Below are 21865 nucleotides of genomic sequence, written 5' to 3'. Positions count from 1 at the left end.
AAAAAATTCCAGTTTTCCTTTAAAAAAATTCCAGTTTTCCTTTAAAAAAATTCCAGTTTTCCTTTAAAAAAATTCCAGTTTTCCTTTAAAAAAATTCCAGTTTTCCTTTAAAAAAATTCCAGTTTTCCTTTAAAAAAATTCCAGTTTTCCTTTAAAAAAATTCCAGTTTTCCTTTAAAAAAATTCCAGTTTTCCTTTAAAAAAATTCCAGTTTTCTTTTAAAAAAATTCCAGTTTTCCTTTACAAAAATTCCAGTTTTCCTTTAAAAAAATTCCAGTTTTCCTTTAAAAAAATTCCAGTTTTCCTTTAAAAAAATTCCAGTTTTCCTTTAAAAAAAAATTCCAGTTTTCCTTTAAAAAAATTCCAGTTTTCCTTTAAAAAAATTCCAGTTTTCCTTTAAAAAAATTCCAGTTTTCCTTCAAAATAAATTCCAGCATTCCTTTAAAAATATTCCAGTTTTCCTTTAAAAAAATTCCAGCTTTCCTTTAAAAATATCCCAGCTTTTCTTTAAAAATATTCCAGCTTTCCTATAAAAAATTCCAGTTTTCCTTTAAAAAAATTCCAGTTTTCCTTTAAAAAAATTCCAGTTTTCCTTTAAAAATAAATTCCATTTTTCCTTCAAAAAAATTCCACTTTTCCTTTAAAATTCCAGTTTTCCTTTTAAAAAATTCCATTCCTTTAAAAAAATTTCAGTTTTCCTCTAAAAAAATTCCATGATTCCTTCAAAAATAAATTTCAGTATTCATTCAAAAGTAAATTCCAGTATTCCTTCAAAAATAAATTCAAGTATTTCTTCAAAAAAAACTCCATTTTTTTCCCTTTATGTATTATTGTTCATGACCCTTTTTAAAATGTTTATAGTTGTTGTTTTTATTGCAATTGGCAAATCATGTTTGGTGAATTTTAAATGTTTTTCGGTGTTATTGTCAATTGTTTTTCAACCACCATTGTTTTTAGTATGTCACCAAAGCAAATAAACAAAAATATATAAATAAATAACATTTTTAACCAACTTTTGTGATTTATATAAAAACTAACTTAGTTTAACTCAACTTCAATGTCCAGTAATACCCAACAATAATATACCATTTTAAAATAAATGTCAACTTTACCGATAATGCAAAGTAGTAGTAAAAAAATTAACATAAATTTAAAAACTGAACACTATTTATTCCAAACTTTTAGAGGATCAAGTTTATAAATTTTTGGGATATGCCAATTTCGCAAAAGCTCGCTTGAGCGCTGATAATTATGATCGCAAAAAGCGAATGCAGCAGCAGCAGTTAGTAAAATCATGCAAAAAATAAAACCCATGCAGTTCATGCAGCGTACATGCAATTTGGGGAAAGAAAAAGAGGGGGGGGGGATTAAACAAAATTCATAAACTTGAATTCAAAATTTTCGAAATAAAATATTGTTCAGATTTTTAAAGTTACGTAAATCTATTTACAATTACTTAACACAGCTAGTTTGGTTGACAAAATATTTTAAATCTTTATATTATTGTTAGGCAGACCTTCTATTAAAATTGAGTTAACCAGGTATAAATTTGTGTTTAAAAGTAAAATTGTTGCGTTTGTTTTTATAGTAAAACGACATAGTTACAAAAATGTTAAAAGTAATAAAATATATATATTATATAAAAATTAGTTAAAAATGTATAAATTTGTGTTTTAAAACTATAATTATTGCATTCGTTTTATAGTAAAACGATATAAAAGCGATATATTTTATAATATAGAATATAAAAATTTATAAATTATATATATATAAAAACTATGTTAAAAATGTATAAATTTGTGTTTTTAACATTATATATACTTTAATCACTGCGTATGTTTGTAAATATAACAAAATTTAATAACAAATATGTATAAAAATTAAGGTGCTTTGCACTATTATATTTTTAATTATCTTTTTTATTTTAAAATTATTGTTTGTAATATTGATGTCTATAGTACAACATTTTCTTTATAATCAAGTTTTACAACTCACTCAAATTCTGCATAGCAGGTAGAGTTTCATAAAATCAAGTCTGCATAACAGTTAAAAGTTTTCAAATTTTATTCCACAAACAGTTGAACTTTTTCCAATGAAAATCCAAATTTCCAAGTTCCCGATCCACAAATCCTGCATTACAAAAATAGATTTTAGTATTTCATAATCATAATTAAAATTCAAAATTAAATAGGGTAAGGTGCTATAAACGATATGAACTTCTGCTAAGCCAGCACTTAATTAGCAGCTTAATTACCAGGCAATTATAACCTATAATATCTCAAACTGCCAAAGGTAACTCGAGACTGGATCGGGGTAACAGTTTTCACTTTATGTTTAAGCCGTTAAGTCGAACTTTCCACATTAAAAATAAAAATAAATATATAAAAAAAGTATATAAACCACCGCAAATAAAATTTCAAGTAAATTTTAAAATGTCGTCAATTAAATATGCCCAACAATTTTAAAGGGTTACTATAACGTCACAAATCTGCGTGTTTTAAACCATGGCAACAATAAGTGACTTGAATATTAGAAAGGTTAATACCAGGCTGCAATTACAACACATTTTAAAACCCCTTAGTTTTACACACTTTTTAAAAACGTTGTAAAAGCACTTGCATCATTATTTTCCTTACTTTAGCAAGTTTTAACAATGGTCACCTTTGTTTAACTATAAAATTACTTTTACAATAATTTATTAAGCTCTAAAAACCGCCCTTTTTTAATTTATTTGGTTTGTAAATTATAACTGAAGTTTTAAATAGAAAAATTTCCAAATTCGCGCGCAAAAAAAATTTGCTGATAACATTTTTACGCGCATTTTATAATAATTCTCATAGAAATCGGTTTTAGCGAATTTTAATTTTTTAAATATAAAAAAAAGTTAATAAACAGTTAATCTTAACCTTTTTATCGTATTAGCATAAATATTTACTATTTTAATCAATTAAATTGACAAAGTTGTTAAAAAATAACATAAAACTACCAATAAACGCGTTAGCGGTATAGTTCAAAAAAAGTAATTTTAAACAATTCAATAAACAATTAAAATATGGTTGGTGACATGATATTGTTGTAAATTATCAGAAATTGTCTTAAAACTATTGGAATAAAATGTTATTCCGCCCGGCGCAATATATGTTTACGTCACGTCATAATACATTATTAGAAACAACTAAATATTAATATATACCAGTTCTTTTTTTTAATCAAGAAAAATTAATTGTTTTTTAATCAAGAAAAGACATTAAAACTAAACCAAACTTACCAAGAAAGAGACATCTGCGAACAGAGCTTCAAAACACGTGCGCACAGCAGGACTGCAAAGCTAAAAAGAACTTTTAGAAACGCCTTGTGACGTCACAAACCACGTTCCCGCGTTTCATTCTCGAGCAATTTCTGCGGCGACATTCCAACGCTAATTTTTTTTCTTTAATTATTTATTTAATTAGTAATTATCCTCACTTAAAAGGTACTTTTTTAATGTGGTAATATTATATTTTTGCAGATTTTTAAAATAGGTTATTTTAATTCACTTATAGCCATTTTTTTACATTGTTTTAAATGCTTATATTCTAAAAATTCTAGGAGTTTATCACTAACTTGTTTATTATAAAAATAATTTTATAAATCCTTATGTAAACAAACTTTGATTCCTGGCAATAGCTTACTTATCACTAATAAATTTCGCTTTTAAATTTTGTTTAGTTACATACCACTTAAACTAAAAAGTTAATTTTGTTCGTTAATTATACTTTAATGCTTTGTTTAATTAAAATGTTTAGGTAGAATTGCATTTTTTATACGATATTGAATTTCGGGATATTATAGATTATAAATGCCCAATAATTATGCTGCTGATTAAGTATTGGCTCAGCAGAAGTTTATACCGTTTATAGCGCCTTACTTAAAGGCACTACAGCATACGAGTAGTGAGACTCGAAACCAGGACTTCATGGGGTGGAGTTAAGTGTTCTAACCACTACACCATGCTGCCATTTACCTATATAGTTTAATTAATAATTTAAACAGCTTTTTACAATTTAGTTCAACGTTTTGTTTCGTTTAACCTTAAAGTTAAAGGTTTAAGGCGACATATATCGTATTTAAATTTAACAAGTCAATATTTTAAGCAAAACACCCATGGTTAAAAGTAAACTAATAACATATCTAAAGGAACCCTATAAATTTTCAGATTAAAAATTAGATTAAAATTGTTTTTCAATCTTATTACGTAACACTCCAGTCAGCCATACGTCATCAATGGGTAGATATTTAGTCGTTCTAGCGACTTCGTATAATTGCCTAACGATACTAACACTAGTTGTATATAAACCACGAGGAAAAAAGGCGAAAACTTGACCACTGTAATCCCGTCAACGTTATTAGGACCACGTTCCTTGAAAAAATAAAAAATATTTCTTAAAAAATACACAAAAAATCGGCTTTTTATTTATTCGAAATATACCTGTTATCGTCAGGTCCATCAAATCGTAATAATATCTTTGTATCTTTCGCCTTTTTCGTTTAATAACTTTTTATTGCGACCTAGTGATTTCCCAACAACAAAAATTGTGTGAAATTTTGTGCCTTTCAAATATTCTAGGTCAAATGGTACGACAAGCATGACAACGTGACCTTTGCGAACTCCCATCGACCAGAAGGTAGCAGAAAACTTGATGATTTCATTTCTTATTTAAGAATATGTAAATTCTTTTCCATTTTCTCCATTCACCAAAGCAACTCTGTCACCATAACTTGACATTTTTTCAAGTATTCTGTTTCCTATAGGTACTTTAGATATAACAGCATCTGGTAGTGAGCTTTGAAATATCATCCTATATAATATTGTTGAACTTAACAGTTAAACATAAATAACCGGTACTTCTACTAAATTTTAAAACAAAACTTTTAACTCTGTTGAAGTTTTTGTTTAATTGGCAATAAAATGCTTATATATACATTATAATATGCTTAGGTATATTTCTATATTTAATTATTTTGCATTAGCAAGACATTTTTATGCTGCCAATTAAGCATTGCCTTGTGTGTTTACATTTCTCTAGGTTAATAATTAATGGTTTGTTGGGTAAAGCAAATTCAACAATCAAGTTCACGTTATCTTCATATCACAAATTATTTACAAAAGGTCAAAGTATTAATATATCAACAAAATTGTAAGAAAATGTTTAATCAATTGTTATTGTGAATTTAATAAACAACTGGTACTGTTATGAATTTTCCTCAGCTCATTTCGGTCAATTTTTCCCAATCCAACTCTTGGTATAACTTCAATAAACTCCAAACCTCCGTGGATTTGTTTAAAATCGGGAACTTGGTCGTTGTAGAAACTTAAGATTTCATCCGCATCTGCGGAATCATTTTCGCGGACCACAAACGCTTTCGGAGTTTCCGAATATTTCCGTTGACTGACTCTTATAACAGCTGCATCTTTGACAAGCGGATGTTGCAACAAAATTTTTTCCATCTCTGCTGGGTAAATCCAAATACCCCCAACTCCCTTAATGACGTTTTTAATCCTGTCTATGATGTACAGAAAGCCTGATTGGTCAAAGTAGCCTACGTCACCAGTATGAAACCAACCAGCCGAATCTTTTGCAAATCGGTCATCACCTTCTGCGTTGTAATACTTTTTCATAACAGTTGGAGCCATTACAACAATTTCACCAGTTTTGCCAACTCCTAGATCAACACCACTGACTGTGTCAATAATACGAACTTTAACGTTGGAGTTTAGTTTGCCAGCACTGTTTATTGGGCAGGTATCAATAGGACCAAAAGAAACTATTCCAACTTCGGATGATCCGTACCCGCCAAAAACTGGAATGCCGAGTTCAGATTTTGACTTTATTTTCATATGCTCCGGAAATGACATACCACCGAAACGTATCAGCCTAAGTGTATCTGACTGCGAAGTCTTTCCTTGATTTATAATTTCCATTAGAGTTGGCGCATCAGTTGTTTGATATACAGTAACCTTTTGTTTGCTTGTGATTGCTAAAATCTTAGAAGAACATGTTTGCTTTAAAAACACCACTTTCACTCCGTTAAGAAATGGTCTGATAAATAATGCAATACTGGAAAAGTGGTAACGGGTAAGGGACAGAAGGAGAATATCTGCTTGCTGGTATTGTATATATTGAAAATGGTCAATGCCTGCATTAATAGCAAAATGGGTAACAACAATTCCTTTAGATTTTCCTGTCGTTCCGCTTGAGTTGAAGATCGCAAATGGATCCTCGTAGACGTCAATCATCACACCGACCGGAAACATCCTTGTTGCGGGGTCAAGAGTTAACTTGAGGTCACGAATCTGGGACAAGGTAAGAACGTGACGTGGAAATTCTGATTTGGGAAGATTTGGATATTCTGTCACAATTAAAAATGGCTCCATTTCATCAATGTGCGATGTCATCGCTTCGGGGTCTTTGTGCGAATACGAAAAGTTGATTACAGCCCCACACGTTACTATGGCAAACAATAAAGGTACATATACTGGGTCATAAGGCACGACAAGCATGACAACGTGACCTTTGCGAACTCCCAACGACCACAAGGTGGCAGAAAACTCGATGATGTCATTTCTAATTTGAGAATAAGTAAATTCTTCCCCATTTGCCCCATTGACTAAAGCAACTCTGTCTCCATACCTTAAAATTTTTTCAAGTATTCTGGTTCCTACAGGTATCTCAGAAATAACAGCATCTGGTAGTGAGCTTTTAAAGATCATTTTACCCTAAATTATCAACCAGTTTAGCATAAATAAACGGTATACTTCTATTAAATTTAAAAAAAAACTTTTTAATTCTAATAAATTTTTTTTAATTGGCGAAGAAATGCTTATAAATGCAATATAATATCCTTAGGTTTATTAGAGTGTTGACATTACTCTAGGTTAAAATTTGATGGTTTGTTGGGTATAGCAAATTCAACAATCAAGTTTACATTATTTTCATTTTAAATTATTTGCAAACTGAAAAAATATTTATATATTATAAAATTGTAAGAAAATATTCAATCATTGTTATTGTGGATTTAATAAACAACTGGTACTGTTATGAATTTTCCTCAGCTCATTTCGGTCAATTTTTCCCAATCCAACTCTTGGAATAACTTCAATAAACTCCAAACCTCCGTGGATTTGTTTAAAATCGGGGACTTGGTTGTTGTAGAAAGATAAGATTTCATCCGCATTCGCGGAATCATTTTCGCGGACTACAAACGCTTTCGGAGTTTCCAAATATTTCGGATGGCGGACTCTAATAACAGCTGCATCTTTGACAAGAAGATGCTTTAACAAAATCTTTTCCACCACTGCTGGGAATATTGGAATGTTCCAAACTCCTTTAATAACGTTTTTGATTCTGTCTATGATGTACAGAAAGCCTGATTGGTCGAAGTAGCCTATGTCACCGGTATGAAACCAACCATCTGAATCATTTGCAAATCGGTCATCACCTTCAGGTTTAAGATATTCTTTCATCATACTGGGTGACTTAACTAAAATTTCACCAGGTTCGCCTACTTTTAACTGGGCGCCACTTGATGGGTCAATAATACGAACTTGTACGTTGGAAAGCAACTTTCCCACACTGCCTGCAGGACAATTATCGTCAGAAGCAACGGAAATAATTCCAGTTTCTGTAGAAGCGTATAAGGGTAAAATAGTTAAACAAAGTTCAGTTTTTGCCTTTTCTATCATGTGATCTGGAAAGGGCATTCCTCCAAAGCTTACCCACTTTAAAGATTCTAACTCTGGTACTTTTCCTCTATTGATAAGTTCCATTAACACCGGTGAATATGTAGTCTTAAGTAATGAAACTCCATGCTCTTTGACGACTTCATACAGCTTTGGTAACGTAATACTGCCTGTAGCTACTAGCTTTATTCCATTATACAGGCTTTTAAATATGTTCATCATACTTGCAAAATGAAAGACAGGAATTATTAATAGAATGCATTCTAATTGGTTAAGTAGTTTAAGGTTTCGTTGGTCAATAACTGCATTTATGGCAAAATGGGTAAAGACAATTCCTTTGGACTTTCCGGTTGTTCCGCTTGAGTTAAAGATCACAATTGGATCCTTGTGAACGTCAATAATCACACCGTCTAGAAACATCCTTCTTTCTGGGTCAAGGGTCAACTTGAGTTCACGAATCTGGGTCAAAGTAAGAACGTGACGTGGCACTTTGAATTTAGTCAGATTTGGATATTCTGTCACAATTAAAAATGGTTTCAAATCATCGATGTGTGATGTCATCGCCTCAGGATCTTCGTGCAAATACGAAAAATTGATTATGGCCCCACATGTTGCTATGGCAATCAACAAAGAAATATATTTTGGGTCAAAAGGCACGACAAGCATGACAACGTGACCTTTGCGAACTCCCAACGACCACAAGGTGGCAGAAATCTCCATAATGTCATTTTTTATTTGAGAATATGTAAATTTTTTTCCGTTATCTGCATTCACTAAAGCAACTCTGTCTCCATAACTTAAAATTTTTTCAAGAATTCTGGTTCCTACTGGTATCTCAGAAATAACAACATCTGGTAACGAACTTTTAAACAACATTTTTTATAAACTTGTAGATTTTATCAGTCACAACAGATTTTACTTTAAAGTTAAACAAAAAAGTAAGTCTAGCAACGAGCAGCAATTTATTTTGCTAAAAATAAAAACAAAACTTGAAACGCAACAATAAACTAATTTCAACGTTTTACTGGTTTTTTAACATATTTTAAAGGATTCATGCAGCTAACGCATGAACAGAGCATGTAGATTTATGCAATACGTTATTTAGCGTGTGTTTTGTTATTTCTGATCTGACGAATTTTGGCACAAAATATGTTAACTTTTAAATGTCAGAGATTTCCTGTCAACCGCATGACGCATATGACTTATCATTCCTAATTAACTTACAATAATAAAACTTTTTTTTTATTGTGTTTTAATATGGTATATATACATTCACATTGTTATATACTTATACAATTATAAGTTTATGTAACTGATTTTTTATTGGATATCAACTGCTAAGAGCAACCTTACATTATTTATGAAATGTTTAAACCAAAATTTACGCTTTAACAGTTTGTTATATTGAATTTTTAAATATATTTTTCTAGGGGCTTTTAAATAAACGCAAAAAAATAAAAAATCGCCTTTGTTTGTGTTAAAATGAAAACTCCATTTTTTAAGAAAGGTATGTTGTATTAGGAAAAATATTATCGCAAAGAATTTGGGCAAATTTAAAACACACTAGGCTACTATTTGTGAATTAAACACATTAATTTAGTTAATTTATAAAATAAAGATTTATTTAACCCATCAATCAAACAAGTAAATTACTTTAACATTTTTGTTAACATAAGATTCACCAGTTTGCAAGTAATTTTAAATATTTGAAATAGTTTGAACTTGTCTGTTTGCAGTTGCTAGCCAACAAACAATTATTTATTAACTCGAAAAATTGTGAACAGTCTAGACAATATTTACCAATGTTAGTTTGTCAAGGTTATTGCTAAATTGCTTGTTATATAACAAAGCTTAATGCAAACTTAAGATCGCATAGTTATTTTAAAAGATATACAAATGCTATAACTAGGCATATAAACAAAAAGGTTTAAAGTTAGAAATAAGTACGTTAATTTTTTTAGTTGTTGCTTTTATTTTTCTTAGCTGTTGAGGTCGATAATTTTAAATGATCTTTAAAAGCTCACTACCAGATGCTGTTATATCTGAGATACCAATAGGAACCAGAATACTTGAAAAAATTTCAAGTTATGGAGACAGAGTTGCTTTAATAAATGGCGAAAATGGAAAAGAATTTACATATTCTCAAATAAAAAATGACATCATCGAATTGTCTGCTACCTTGTGGTCGTTGGGAGTTCGCAAAGGTCACGTTGTCATGCTTGTCGTGCCCTTTGACCCAGAATATGTACCTTTGTTGTTCGCCATAGCAACGTGTGGGGCTATAATCAACTTTTCGTATTTACACGAAGCACCCGAAGCGATGACATCCAACATCGACAATCTGAAGCCATTTTTAATCGTGTCAGAATATCCGAATCTTCCCAAATCAGAAGTGCCACGTCACATCCTTACCTTGACCCAAATCCGTGACCTTAACTTAACCCTTGACCCCACAACAAGAGTATTTCCCGTTGATGTGATGATTGACTCAGTCATCCGAAATATTCGGAAACCCCGAAAGCGTTTGTAGTCCGCGAAAATGATTCCGCGGATGCGGATGAAATCTTATCTTTCTACAACGACAAAGTCCCCGATTTTAAACAAATCCACGGAGGTTTGGAGTTTATTAAAGTTATACCAAGAGTTGGATTGGGAAAAATTGACCGAAATGAGTTAAAAAGAGTACACGAAAAAACACACCCAGCTATATAATAAACATACTATTGTATTATTAAAACTTATGCAAGATTTAAAACTAATGTAAAACATAAATGCAATTCAGGAATCATTTATATTTATATTAAATGTATATTACAAAGATATTTAAAATTGTATAAATAAATTTGTCATAATTACCATAAAGTAAGCATAACTTCTGTTAATATTTCAGCGGGAGAATCATGGTTGACAATGGCAACCAAAATTTTAACGACATTTTAGCATCATGATTCGTTAATATTAATTTTTATTTATATACAACTAAGTATTCAAAAAATAAGGTTTAAAACAAACATAATTTCTTGAAAGTTACCTGGCATTTCGACCAGCGTAAATTTAAAGGTTAAAAACAGTCTCCGGTTCATTATTCGGCATCACATTAAAATTCTGTCAAGTGTAAAAGGAGCGGTAATTCTTACTTCTTTAGGTAAAGGTAATAATTTTTGTAATATACCGTTTGTGTTAAACTAATAAAAGTATGTGGGACAATAGCATTTTAACCATACATCTAAACTAAGCTACAGACAAAGTGTTAAATATCATGCTATAACATGAACTTTTGCTTCTATTGGTCGCCGAAATAATAATTGTGGCCCAGGTTTTGTAAACCCAAACTAGCTTCACATTTTTAATCCAATTAACCTGGTACTGTACTCTAAATTCATGCATGTTGTAGCCAAAATTAGCACTTTGTTATCTATTGAAAACCATTGCTAATATTGCAATCATCTGTTTTAAATTCTTGCACCTATATTTAATTATTACTAAACGAAATTTATACATATAAACTACTGACACGAATTTTTTTAATTTATTGAAATGCTTACTTAAGAACAAATACAATCGGCAACGCAGAAAATGCAAACACAAATATTTTATTTAAAATGTCACCAAACCCAAAATTATGTTTATTAGTTTAATTTAGAAGAAAAATATATACAGTAATAATAAAGATAAAAAGGTGTTTAATAAAATAAAAAAATTAGCACACTTCAGAAAGGGCTAAACAAAAAAGCAAGTGAATTTCGAATAATTAAATTGGCAGTTTTAATCAGTAAACGCTTTTTATTTGGCAAAAAAAAGAATAAAAATCAATTTTTTGTTTATCATCTGGCAGTTGTTTTAACTGAGAATCACTAAAAATCATCCAATTTTCTAACAAAGAACTTCTGTAAAAAAATCTCACTGTCAGAATTAAAAAAGGGGTATTTAAATACAAAATTTTATTTAGATAGAGAGGTGAAGCTGCGGTTTCCAGGAGGCATTATAGGTGAACTCCAGTGTGCAGAACTTGTTCTCTTAAAATATCTTGGCTTGTTGCGATCAAAAATGGTAGCTAGATTTACTGCGTTAAGAAGGCCGACAAATATCGAGTTAATTCCTGGTGGGTTGTAGTATTGGTGCAGCAGCGTTCTTTGAAAAACACCCCCTAAAATTTAAAAGGTGTTATAATACACTGACAATAAGATTATTCAATTACCTAAGTTTCTGACAACCAACAAAATTATTCAACTTTTTTTACCTTTGGCCCACAATGGAATTACTTTTCTCGGTCGATCTTCGTCATCTGTGCTATCCCCACTGGACAAGTCATCAATGTTGTAGTTTTCCGCAGTAGAGGGCAGCAGAGGCCTGTCGGGGCCTCTTGGTGTCATGTCATAATTACTCGAGTTAATCTAAAAAAAATTACAAAAATTGTTATGCTAAAAAATTTATGTTTGGGGGGGCTCTGATTTACTAACTACCTTATTATAAGTTGAGTTCAAGTTACTTGTTCCAGGGGTACTGGGTGGTTCCAAAGTAAAAGTGGAGTTATGAATTGGTTTCGATTTAAGTGCGTCTTGTTTCTATTTATAAATATACCATTTTTAGATTAAGCTTGCAAGAACAAAGGAAAGTAACAATAAAATTAGCTAAGTTTATTTAAATTAGAAAAATTAAAATAGATAAATTTAAATAAAAATAAAATTAGCATAAGTTTTTAAATGTTTTATTTAAAATAATTAATACTATTGTTTGACAAATATTTAAAGCCCCCTTTTTTGTTAACGATTTTTTACACAAAAAAATGACTTTTTCTTAACCATCATGGGCAGGTTGGTTGCCCTTAGTTTAAACAAGAAAATATAAAATATAAATACTTACCCTTTTTTCTTCAAGGGCCAATCTCTCTGCTTCAACTTTTTGTCGAAGTTGTTCCTTTTTCTTTCTAAAAATTTCTTCTTTTTCCTGCAAAAAAAGGTTTTTATTTTATTGGTATAAAATGGATTAATAAGTAACGGCAAAGAAATTGTTTAAAGTTTTGAATTTAAATATCGAAAATGTACCTTTCTCTCTATCTCTTTTATTTCCTCTTCTCTTTCTTGTTGCTAAAAATGGAGAAAAAATTATATTTTCTACAACAAATTTTTAGAAATAACAAATAAAATAATTTTTTTTAAATTTTACTTCTCTAAATTTTCTTTCGGCTTCTTCTTTTTTAAGGCGCAAATTCTCTTGTTCTATTCTCTTTCTTTCCAACTCTTTGACTCTCCTTTCTTCCTCAATTCTCTCTCTTTGCAGCTTTTTTTCTTCAAGTCTCTTTTTCCTGTTTTCATTTTTCTAAAAAAAATTTTAAGTTTTACTAAGTTAATAAAACAAATTTTTTTTTGAAAATAAATATTTGTGAAGAAAAAAATACCTTTCTTAAAGCTTCGGCCTCTTCTTTTTCGATTCTCTCTTGTTCTTCTCTTTCTTTCTCTTGCTCCTAAAAATTAAATTTAATATTGAAATAAAAGATTTGTTTCAAAACAAAAAATAAATAACATTTTTAAAATTTATTAATATGAAATAAACTGTAAAAATTTAATCTAAAATTAAAAATTTATATTTTACCTGTTTTTTAAGTCTGGCTGCCTCAAGTTTTTGTTTTTCCTTCTGTTTTTTTGAAAGTAGTTTTTCCTCCATTTTTCTTTTTCGCTCTTCAGCTTTTTGTTTCTTATAAAAAAATGAAAAATTTAATATCCTCTTCAGGCTATTAAAAGTCTAATTAAAAACTAAATTAATAAAAAAAATTTATGTATTGAACAGTTCAAATTTCCACCTTAAGTTTTTTAGTTTCCTCGTTCTTCCTGTTTTGCTCCTCCTGTAGCCTGATTCTTTCCTCTTCCTCTGCGATCCTCCTTTCCTCTCTTTCTTTTTCCTCCTAAAAGAAAAAAAAAAACGTTACAAAAAAGAAAAAAAATGTGAAACTTAAAAACAACTTGAAGAGCTGTTTAACTAATTATCAAAAAAATAAAAAGATAAAAAAGGGACCTGTCTCTCTTCTTCTTGCCTTTTTTGTTCTCTTCTCTCCTCTTCTTGACGCCTAAATTTTTTTTAAATAATGTTTATAAATTAATTTTAAGAAGTTATTTTTTATTGCATTGTAAGGTAGAAAAATTACTTATAATATATTATGAACAAATACATATTTTTTTAATATAGTTCTAAGGTAACACTGACTTTTCAAAAGCTTTTTGTTCATCTGCCAACTTTTTTTGTTTTTGACGAAGTTCGATTTTTCTTAACCTCTCTTCTTCCTATTTTTAATAAACATAAAAATTAATTTATTGTTGGATTTTTTATAGGTTTGCAACTTAATAATTTGTTTTTTATTAATTAATAACAAATATTACCTGTTCTTTGAATTTGCGATTTTTCTCTTCCATTTCTTCTTTGCGCCTAGCTTCTGCATTTGCCTGCATCAAAAAAATCATTAAAAAATAAAAACAATAAATTCATGAACAAAAATAAAAACAAGAAATTGACAAAGTATATATAATAAATGTAACTTATTTTTCAGTGAAAAAAAGCAATTGCTAGCAGTAGATTAAAAAACGTTTTTTTTTAGGCTTTATAAATACTAAAATAAAATACCTGTTTTTCTTTCTCTTTTTGTATTTTTGCCAATTCCTCTGCTAACTTTTGATTCTTAAGAGTTTCGGCATCAATGTGACGCTGTTCTCTTTGTGATTGGATAAGATCTTGCCTTTCTTTTTCTTTTCTCTCCCTTTGCTCGCGAAGTTCAGTGGCACGCTGGGCCCTAGTCTCACGTTTTCTTGAAAAAAATTATAAAATAAATCCAATTTTTAATATTTACAGGTTTTAATGGCCTACATTTTAGTTAAATTTTATATATATATTTTTAAAAGTAATTTGGTTATAAAATTTCGATTAAAATTAGGTTTAAAAATGAATTTAAATTTTTAAAAACAAACTTTTTTGATTCTGCAATTTTCTCATTTCTCTCTGCCTCCCTTTTTCTCCTAATCTCTTCATCCTTTCTCTCCTTTTCTTCAAGCTGTAGTTTTTTGGCTTCAAGTTCCACCTATACAAAACAAAAACATTGAATTTAAATTAAACTTTTCCTTTAATACAGCATAGAATTAAGGTATCTATTTATATTGAAGCTTACTGGACAAAATATATGTCAAATTTACAGGCCTTTAAAATAATAAAAAAACTGCAATCTGTGATGTATGCAAATATATTTTTTTATATATACATTTTTGATATATATATATATATTTATCTTTACTGTGGTAAAGTCGACCTTATGATTTTAACATAAAGTAACATTAGTTACCCAAACCCTTATAGTGCCTTACTCAAGGATGCTACAGCGTGAAAGCAGTGGAAATCGAACCCAGGACCTCATGCAATGTAGCCAAGTGTTCTGACCACAGCACCAGCTGCAGGTCTTTTTTTTGAGACCATAACATTAAAAGCAATTTAATAGTGACCAGGCAAGAAAAAAACAATACCTAAAAATAAATAAGGGCAGGGATTATACTAGTAAAAACATTTAACGCAAACCTCCTTGTTAATCTTTTGTGGGGTAGTTGCCCTAGCTAGAAAAGAGCTCACGGTTGTGTTAACATTCGAATGTGAGGGGGTCCTTCCAAATGGGGAGAAAATACGGGACCTGCCCATAGTAGGGGTACCACGAACCCGACTAGATGAGTTCGAGCGGGTAATAAATGAGTTGACCCTGGGAATCACCCTTGCTTTCTAAAAAATGTTAAAAATTTTTTTCTAAATGTTAGGTCTGTTAAATAAAGTGTATTACAAAACAAGTAGCCTATAGTATTAAAAAAAAACACAAAATGCTTACAAACTTGGTCATAGTATAAATTCTAAAGGCCTAAGGTTTTAAAAATAATAATAAAATAAAAAAACTTGACATGCAACAACAATTATGTTTTAAAAAAGCTACATTTTGTTTATTCTGCTTTGCCTGGTGTTTTTTAAAAAGTATATAATAAAAAATGACATTAGATTTAGCACTAAAACTGTAAAAGTCAAATGTTATATTATGTAACATGCATTAGCAATATATGACTCAACTTGGAATTGTATTTCGGGAACTAATTTGGAAGAGAATTTTTTAGAAAATTGTAACACACTGAAGTTTATAAAATAATAATTTGACAACAGAAACATGCATTTTGTGCCATATTACCTCCATTGTTCCAAAAAATGTTTTGGCAGTGCTGTGTTGGGGTGTATTAGATGTAAACCTCTGTTAAGAGGTAACAAAAAATGTAAAAAAAAAAAATTAAAAGCAAAAAATTAATAAACCCAAAAATAAATTGTTAAAAATAATTTTTAACAAAACTGCAAAATAAATTAATAAACCCATACCAAAAAAAAAAAAATAAGCAATTTTAATTTTACCTTTTGTTTGGGTGGACTGCCTCCGAAGGAAGAATTTTTAGAAGAAAAGACATTTCTTGAGCGTTTGATTCCACCACATGACATAGCTACAATGAAAACAAAACATATAAAACTTTAGTTGTTTTTTAGAGATCATTATCAGAATAAAAAATACATTTGAAGAGGGGGCCAGAAAAATTCAAAAAAGAACTTTTTAAAAGTAGAAGTTAATGTTTAATATATAGCCTACCAAAAATAATTTTTTTTAAAAGGTTTACATTATTTAAAGATATTTAAAATATTGGTTCAACATTAAATATATTAAAATTACTTACCGTTGTGTTTTGGAATATTTTTTTTAATCTTTGGTTTTGGTTTTATCACCGGTTTTACAATCTTTGGTCTCGGCAGTTCAACTAAGAAAAAACAAAAACACCAAAGTTAGAAAAATTTATATAAAAACAAAACACTTAAAATTTTATAAAAGGAGAGAACAGCTTTTGGGAAAAAGGCAAAATCTATTCAAAGAAAAAGGCAAATCTAAACCACAGTTCACCAACCTTCTGTATCCTCCCATTGATGTGTTGGGTTATTTGGGCTCGAGTTTCCTGAATCTTCTTCGGAATTCTACAAAAAAAAAAATTTAAACAGAACATTATAACATGATAAAAGCAGTATAAGTTAGAAACATCAAAAGCTTAGTTTTAACAAATATTACTATAAGCTGTAAGTTTGTTTAAATTTATTACACCTTAAATATTTAAATTTTTGATGCCTTGAATTTTCAATTTCTTGAAATTTTTAAAAATTTAATTTTTCGAAAAAAATTATTTAATTTTTTTTTACCATTTCCTCTTTGATGGAGACTTCAGCAGGTTGCTGAGCTGGGACAAGGTAATTTGATTTCCTTAAAGCCTTTGATAATCTGGCAGAAGTTCGACGATTCCTAACTTCATTTGACAGAAAAGTTTTACCACCTAAAAAAAAAATTATTTTAAATTTTTAACGGGCATATTGAATAGGGCAAAAAAATAGTCGAACATAAAGGTCATGGGTTCGATTTCCGCCTAGAGGGCATTACATTGCTTTTATTAACATATCTATTATATAAAGAACAAATATAGACGATTACTTATGACTCGAATGGAAGATCTTCTTTTAGCATAAATTGAACTTCTTTGTCTGGTTGGTCTAATAAAAAATAAAACTAAATAATATTAAATTTAAACAAACTCCTTTTTTTGGAATATATATTTTTATTCAACTATGCAACTTTTTATTTGTTAATTTTTTTAAATTTTTTATATGTTATTTTTACCTTTCAACTTCTGTTTCACTTTCAGAACTGGACATAACTAAATTAAGTTGACATTCTTCTTCATCTGCTGCCTAAAACATAAAAATAAAAATTTTAAAATATATAGGGCTAATTCAAACTTGGAATACCACTTGAATCTCAAAGTGAATTTTTTTATTAACTATTCTGAGTTTTTAATATTTCGTAAATATTTTAGATTAAACTTTAAAAAAAATTTTTTTACTTTTGTATTTGTAATGTCATTCATATCGATGGTGTTCGCTGAAGTGGAACATACAGATGATGATGTCATAATCGAATCCCGAACAGTTAACGAAGAGCGATCCTAATGTAAAATAAAAATAATTTAATTATATAATAACCAACCCTAACAATGGTTACATATAGGAAATTCCTAAAATATTAACAATAATTATATTAAAAGCTAGGAAAAAAATTGTTTTTAAAAAGTAAGTACAATTTTTAATAATAAAAGTAAAATTATGGTTTAAATTACTTTTGTTAATGCCCATTTTTGAATTGCTGCTGCTTATTTTAAATATTAAAAAAAAAGTAAAAAAAATAAAATTTTATAGATACGAAAAATACTTTAATATATAAAATATTGCAATAACAATTTACCTTTGTCTCAGGTAAGGGGTCGAGTTTAATAACTGGATCACAATTACTTATTTTTCGAATTTTTTCTTTTTCTTCTTCATCTAAATATAATCAAATTTAATTTTTAATTTTTACTACTAATTTAAATTTTAAATGTATTAACAAAATTTATAAATATTAGTTGAATTTTCTTTGTCACAATATATTTGCGTGTGATAATTTACCCGCACACCACAAACGATAGTTTTATTTATTTTTTAAGTATATAATTTGGACATATATATATCGTCCACTACGCTCCATTTTATTAAGATTAAACAAATTCATTTTAGGCTACTTTAATTTTAGACCAAACTTTATAGTTAATTGTTGCCTATTTTTTCTAAAATAATAAAAATAAATTAAAATAAATTACCAGTGCTTCTTCGAATGGCTTTATCAATCATTTTCTGGGAAGAAGTCTCCCGAATTGGGGCTAAACTGTTCTTTACTATTTGTGGTTGTTCTTAATGTAAAAAAATAACATTTTCAAAAACAGTTTATGACAAAACTATTGGACTACAAATTTTTATCAAGAGAAATAATGTATACACTAAATTGCTAAAAGTATTTATTTTTATTCTATATAAAAGCATATTAAATAACTTGATTTATTTTCGTAAAAAATTTAAAGCGATAACTTTTTCTTTTACCTGCAATTTCTTCATCCAAGTTATCGCTTGCCATTAATTCATTATGAAGTGATCGTCGAATATTTCCAACCGACTTATCTAAAAATCAAATATTAATATATACAATATAAAGACAACAACTTACAATAAAAAAATTAAATTTAAAAATAATTGCAACATTTTAAAAACAAGCAATTATATCTTAGAAGTATTTAAATTTTTCTAGTTTATAGCCAGCCCTAGGGTCAGGATTTTAATTGTTGTAATATAGTCGCAACTCTCAACTAATATTTGCCCACGATAATTTACCTGTGCACCTCAAATGGCAGTTTTTTTATTTTGTATGTCCACAAATTGAACAAACATATATGTATATTATCCATAAAGCTTTGTTATATTTTTTTATAATAGTTATAGCAAAAAATCGACTTACGATTATTAGTAAGTTGTATTGGTGTTTCTTGTATCTTGGTTTGAGGTTTAATTGTTTCGTTTGTTGACATTTCAGCCTCATTTATTTCGTGGCTTGTTTCCATTGGGACTTCAGTGCTAAAAAAACAAAAAAAAATTGAAGGTTTTTTAATGAAATAACAACAGTAGTATATCATATATACATTAAAATTACTAGTCAATAGCCTGCCCTACAATTTGGATTTTAACTGTTGTGATATGCTCACAACTCTCAACTAATATTTGCCTGTGACAATATACCCAGGCACTACAAATGGCAGTTTTTTGTAATTTGCCAGACTATAAATAAGAAATAAATTTATCGTCGTTCACTAAGCTCAATTATTTATAGATGTTTTCCGGGTCAAAAGCAAGTAAAATTTTTACCTATCATTATTTGACTGATTTTCTGGCTCGCTAGAATGAATAACATGCTCATGGTACTCTATTAGATTTTTCACGCTTGGCGAGCGGTCGCATGCATGAGTGGGCGAGTGATGATGCCCGGTTGGAGAAATAAAGTTTCGGGTTTCTGCAGAAACCGGTGTTGATGCATCAGGCTGAAAAATAGAAAAAATTAAAACAAAATATTTTTCAGAACCGGCAGCGTGTCTTTTGGTCAGAACACTTGGCTTTCTTACATAAGGTCCAGCTGTAATGCTCTTAAGTAAGACAATATAAAGGCTATGAACTCCTGCTAATACTTAATCAGAAACCTAATTATCAGGCAGTTATAATTTATATTATCCCAAACTGCCAAAAGCAACTTAAGACAGGGTCGTGGGATAATGGATGTTACTCTATGTTTCGGTCGTGAAGTCGACCTTACCACATCAAGGATAAATAAATATTTAAGAAAAAGGAGTATATATATAATACATTATAAAAGTTAATATGAGACAATAGCACACAAGTACTAACAAAATAACTAATACTAACTAACCTGGGCTGAAGTTACAGCATTTTCATTATCAAATATAAATGAGTTTTCTTCAGCTTTTTGCTCACCTCTGCCTGCAGTTCTGCTTAAATAAAATAATTTTAAAAAAAATTAAATTTTAAACATTTTAAAGGTATATATATAAGAATAGATGTTTATGTACCCGGGAATTATAAACTTTTTAGTCTTCTTCGCAGTTCTTATCAACTTTTGCGTCCGATTGTTTTTGGTTTGAAGAAATGAATCACAAACTTTGGAAATTGACATTCTGCCACTTGCCCTTGTCTGTCTGCGTGTCGACATTCTAGTAGTTGAACTGAAAAAATTATAAAAAAATTATATATATACAGAAAAAGAAATATGTACCTAAAAATTGCTTTTGTTTTAAAGAAACATATTGTATGCACAAAAGCTAAACAAATATATATATACAACACATTGACAAAAATAAAATTTAACACAGAAAATTGTAAACAATTTAAATTAGAATTAAAAAATATAGAAACGACATTAAAAAAAAATTAAAACCGAAAAAACATATTGGCATAGAAATACAAACAATTTTGAAAAATTTTAATTTGTGAATTAAGAAAATATAATTACTTTTGGGGTTGAATTTTGGTTCTGCGGCGAATTTTTATTCCTGTTAGAGGTGGATTCAATTCATCTCTGTAAAAAAATGATTTAAATTGTTTAAGATTTAATACAACAATGATAAAGAAATAGTTAAAAAAATTAAAGAAATAATATTAAGTTTAACGATTCTTTTAACAAAATTTTTTACCTTTTCGTTTGAGTTTTGCCGCCTCGCCTCTTACTTCTTACATTTTTTTCGGGTAGTTCAGCAAAACTATCAATCCTAAAAAAACAAAATTAAATTTAAGCTACGGTATGGCCTGCACACATTTCGACCCAAAGATTTTATTAATTTATTGTAAAAGTTGTTGACTTAATAAAAAAAATTATATATAGATTTTTTAACAAAATTATAGATTTATTGTTATTTTATTTCAAATACTGAAAAACTGTCAATAAACATTCAAAAATAAAATTTATGTACAAATTAAAATGCGTACACCCCACTGTCAGACCGCTCTGAATGTTTAAAAAAATATTCAGACACGGTGTCTAAATTAAGTAAAACACGCAAACATAAATCATGCGTGCAAGCGTAGACTAAAAATTTGAGTGCATGTGCGACGACGCTAATTTTTACGATTGCACGCAGGATATCTCGTCGAAAACTGCCCTACTTTCCAGACTGGTCTGGGCCGTTGCGTCCACAAGCTGGTTACAGTTTTTTTACCAGAATAGGCATTTAAATTGATCTTTATTTAAGATTGTTTCACAATATTTAAAAATGTTTTACTTACACTACACCAAGTTCTTTTTCTGCTTGCTTGAACAATTCCTCAATCTCGTTTCTTATTTCATCGCATTTGTTAAAAATGTTCAACTCAACATCAACACTAAATTAAAAAAAAAAAAATCAAATTTTACAATATTTACATTCTGACGTTCTGATAATTAGTATTTCATTGAAAAATTAAATTCCCACTAACCTGCTGACAATATTTAGGTTATACACATGCGAACATTTTTGTAGTTCAACGGCACAAGTAATTACTTCTTGGTCTTCCATATTTGATTTTTTGCAAAATTTAATTACGTCAAAGCTGTCAACTAGTCAAGTCGTCATAAATTTGCTTTTTAACAAAGTTTTTTCGATTTTCAATTAAATATAACACAATCTACAAATTAAATATTGTAAAA

General features: G+C 29.1%; 3 protein-coding genes across 4 annotated transcripts; all 3 read right to left on the bottom strand.

Annotated features, from left to right (window-relative positions):
• Positions 1 to 5199: 5199 nt before the first annotated feature.
• On the bottom strand, positions 5200 to 6750 carry LOC145742554 (putative 4-coumarate--CoA ligase 3). The gene has a single exon (XM_082560330.1). It carries the CDS (start codon positions 6748 to 6750, stop codon positions 5200 to 5202), a length of 1551 nt encoding a protein of 516 aa, XP_082416456.1.
• A 294-nt stretch (positions 6751 to 7044) lies between these two features.
• Positions 7045 to 8595, bottom strand: LOC145742553 (uncharacterized). The gene has a single exon (XM_082560329.1). It carries the CDS (start codon positions 8593 to 8595, stop codon positions 7045 to 7047), a length of 1551 nt encoding a protein of 516 aa, XP_082416455.1.
• Positions 8596 to 11264: 2669 nt separating this feature from the next.
• LOC145742695 (uncharacterized) lies at positions 11265 to 21794 on the bottom strand. 2 transcript variants are annotated; one of them, XM_082560473.1, is made up of 34 exons: positions 21655 to 21794; positions 21466 to 21561; positions 20877 to 20951; positions 20696 to 20761; positions 20256 to 20408; positions 20096 to 20174; positions 19540 to 19712; positions 19136 to 19251; positions 18724 to 18801; positions 18447 to 18536; positions 18053 to 18132; positions 17655 to 17756; positions 17432 to 17502; positions 17246 to 17304; positions 16960 to 17090; positions 16674 to 16740; positions 16449 to 16529; positions 16135 to 16220; positions 15920 to 15979; positions 15274 to 15468; positions 14676 to 14785; positions 14335 to 14515; positions 14094 to 14156; positions 13921 to 13997; positions 13732 to 13783; positions 13520 to 13621; positions 13312 to 13413; positions 13118 to 13183; positions 12886 to 13038; positions 12765 to 12806; positions 12583 to 12666; positions 12183 to 12284; positions 11960 to 12113; positions 11265 to 11866 (listed from the first exon to the last, which is right to left on the bottom strand). In XM_082560473.1, the coding sequence occupies exons 1-34, from the start codon at positions 21732 to 21734 to the stop codon at positions 11661 to 11663; spliced, it is 3432 nt and encodes a 1143-aa protein (XP_082416599.1). In that variant the 5' UTR covers positions 21735 to 21794; the 3' UTR covers positions 11265 to 11660. The 2 variants fall into 2 exon arrangements, with proteins under 2 accessions (XP_082416599.1, XP_082416600.1); XM_082560474.1 differs by lacking the exon at positions 15920 to 15979.
• Between the last annotated feature and the right edge of the window lie 71 nt (positions 21795 to 21865).

The sequence above is a fragment of the Corella eumyota genome, chromosome 2 (genome assembly GCF_963082875.1).
Source record: "Corella eumyota chromosome 2, kaCorEumy4.1, whole genome shotgun sequence".
NCBI lineage: Eukaryota > Metazoa > Chordata > Ascidiacea > Phlebobranchia > Corellidae > Corella > Corella eumyota.
Note: the sequence above shows the minus strand (reverse complement) of the source record. Positions and strands in the feature narration are given on the sequence as shown.

Coding starts and splice junctions, on each gene's coding strand:
- LOC145742554 (XM_082560330.1), bottom strand. CDS start 6,750: ATGATCTTTAAAAGCTCACTACCAGATGCTGTTATTTCTGAGATACCT.
- LOC145742553 (XM_082560329.1), bottom strand. CDS start 8,595: ATGTTGTTTAAAAGTTCGTTACCAGATGTTGTTATTTCTGAGATACCA.
- LOC145742695 (XM_082560473.1), bottom strand. CDS start 21,734: ATGGAAGACCAAGAAGTAATTACTTGTGCCGTTGAACTACAAAAATGT. Junction 18,802..19,135: donor AATACAACTTACTAATAATC/GTAAGTCGATTT, acceptor TTTGATTTTTAG/ATAAGTCGGTTGGAAATATT. Junction 17,305..17,431: donor AGTGAAACAGAAGTTGAAAG/GTAAAAATAACA, acceptor ATTTTTTATTAG/ACCAACCAGACAAAGAAGTT.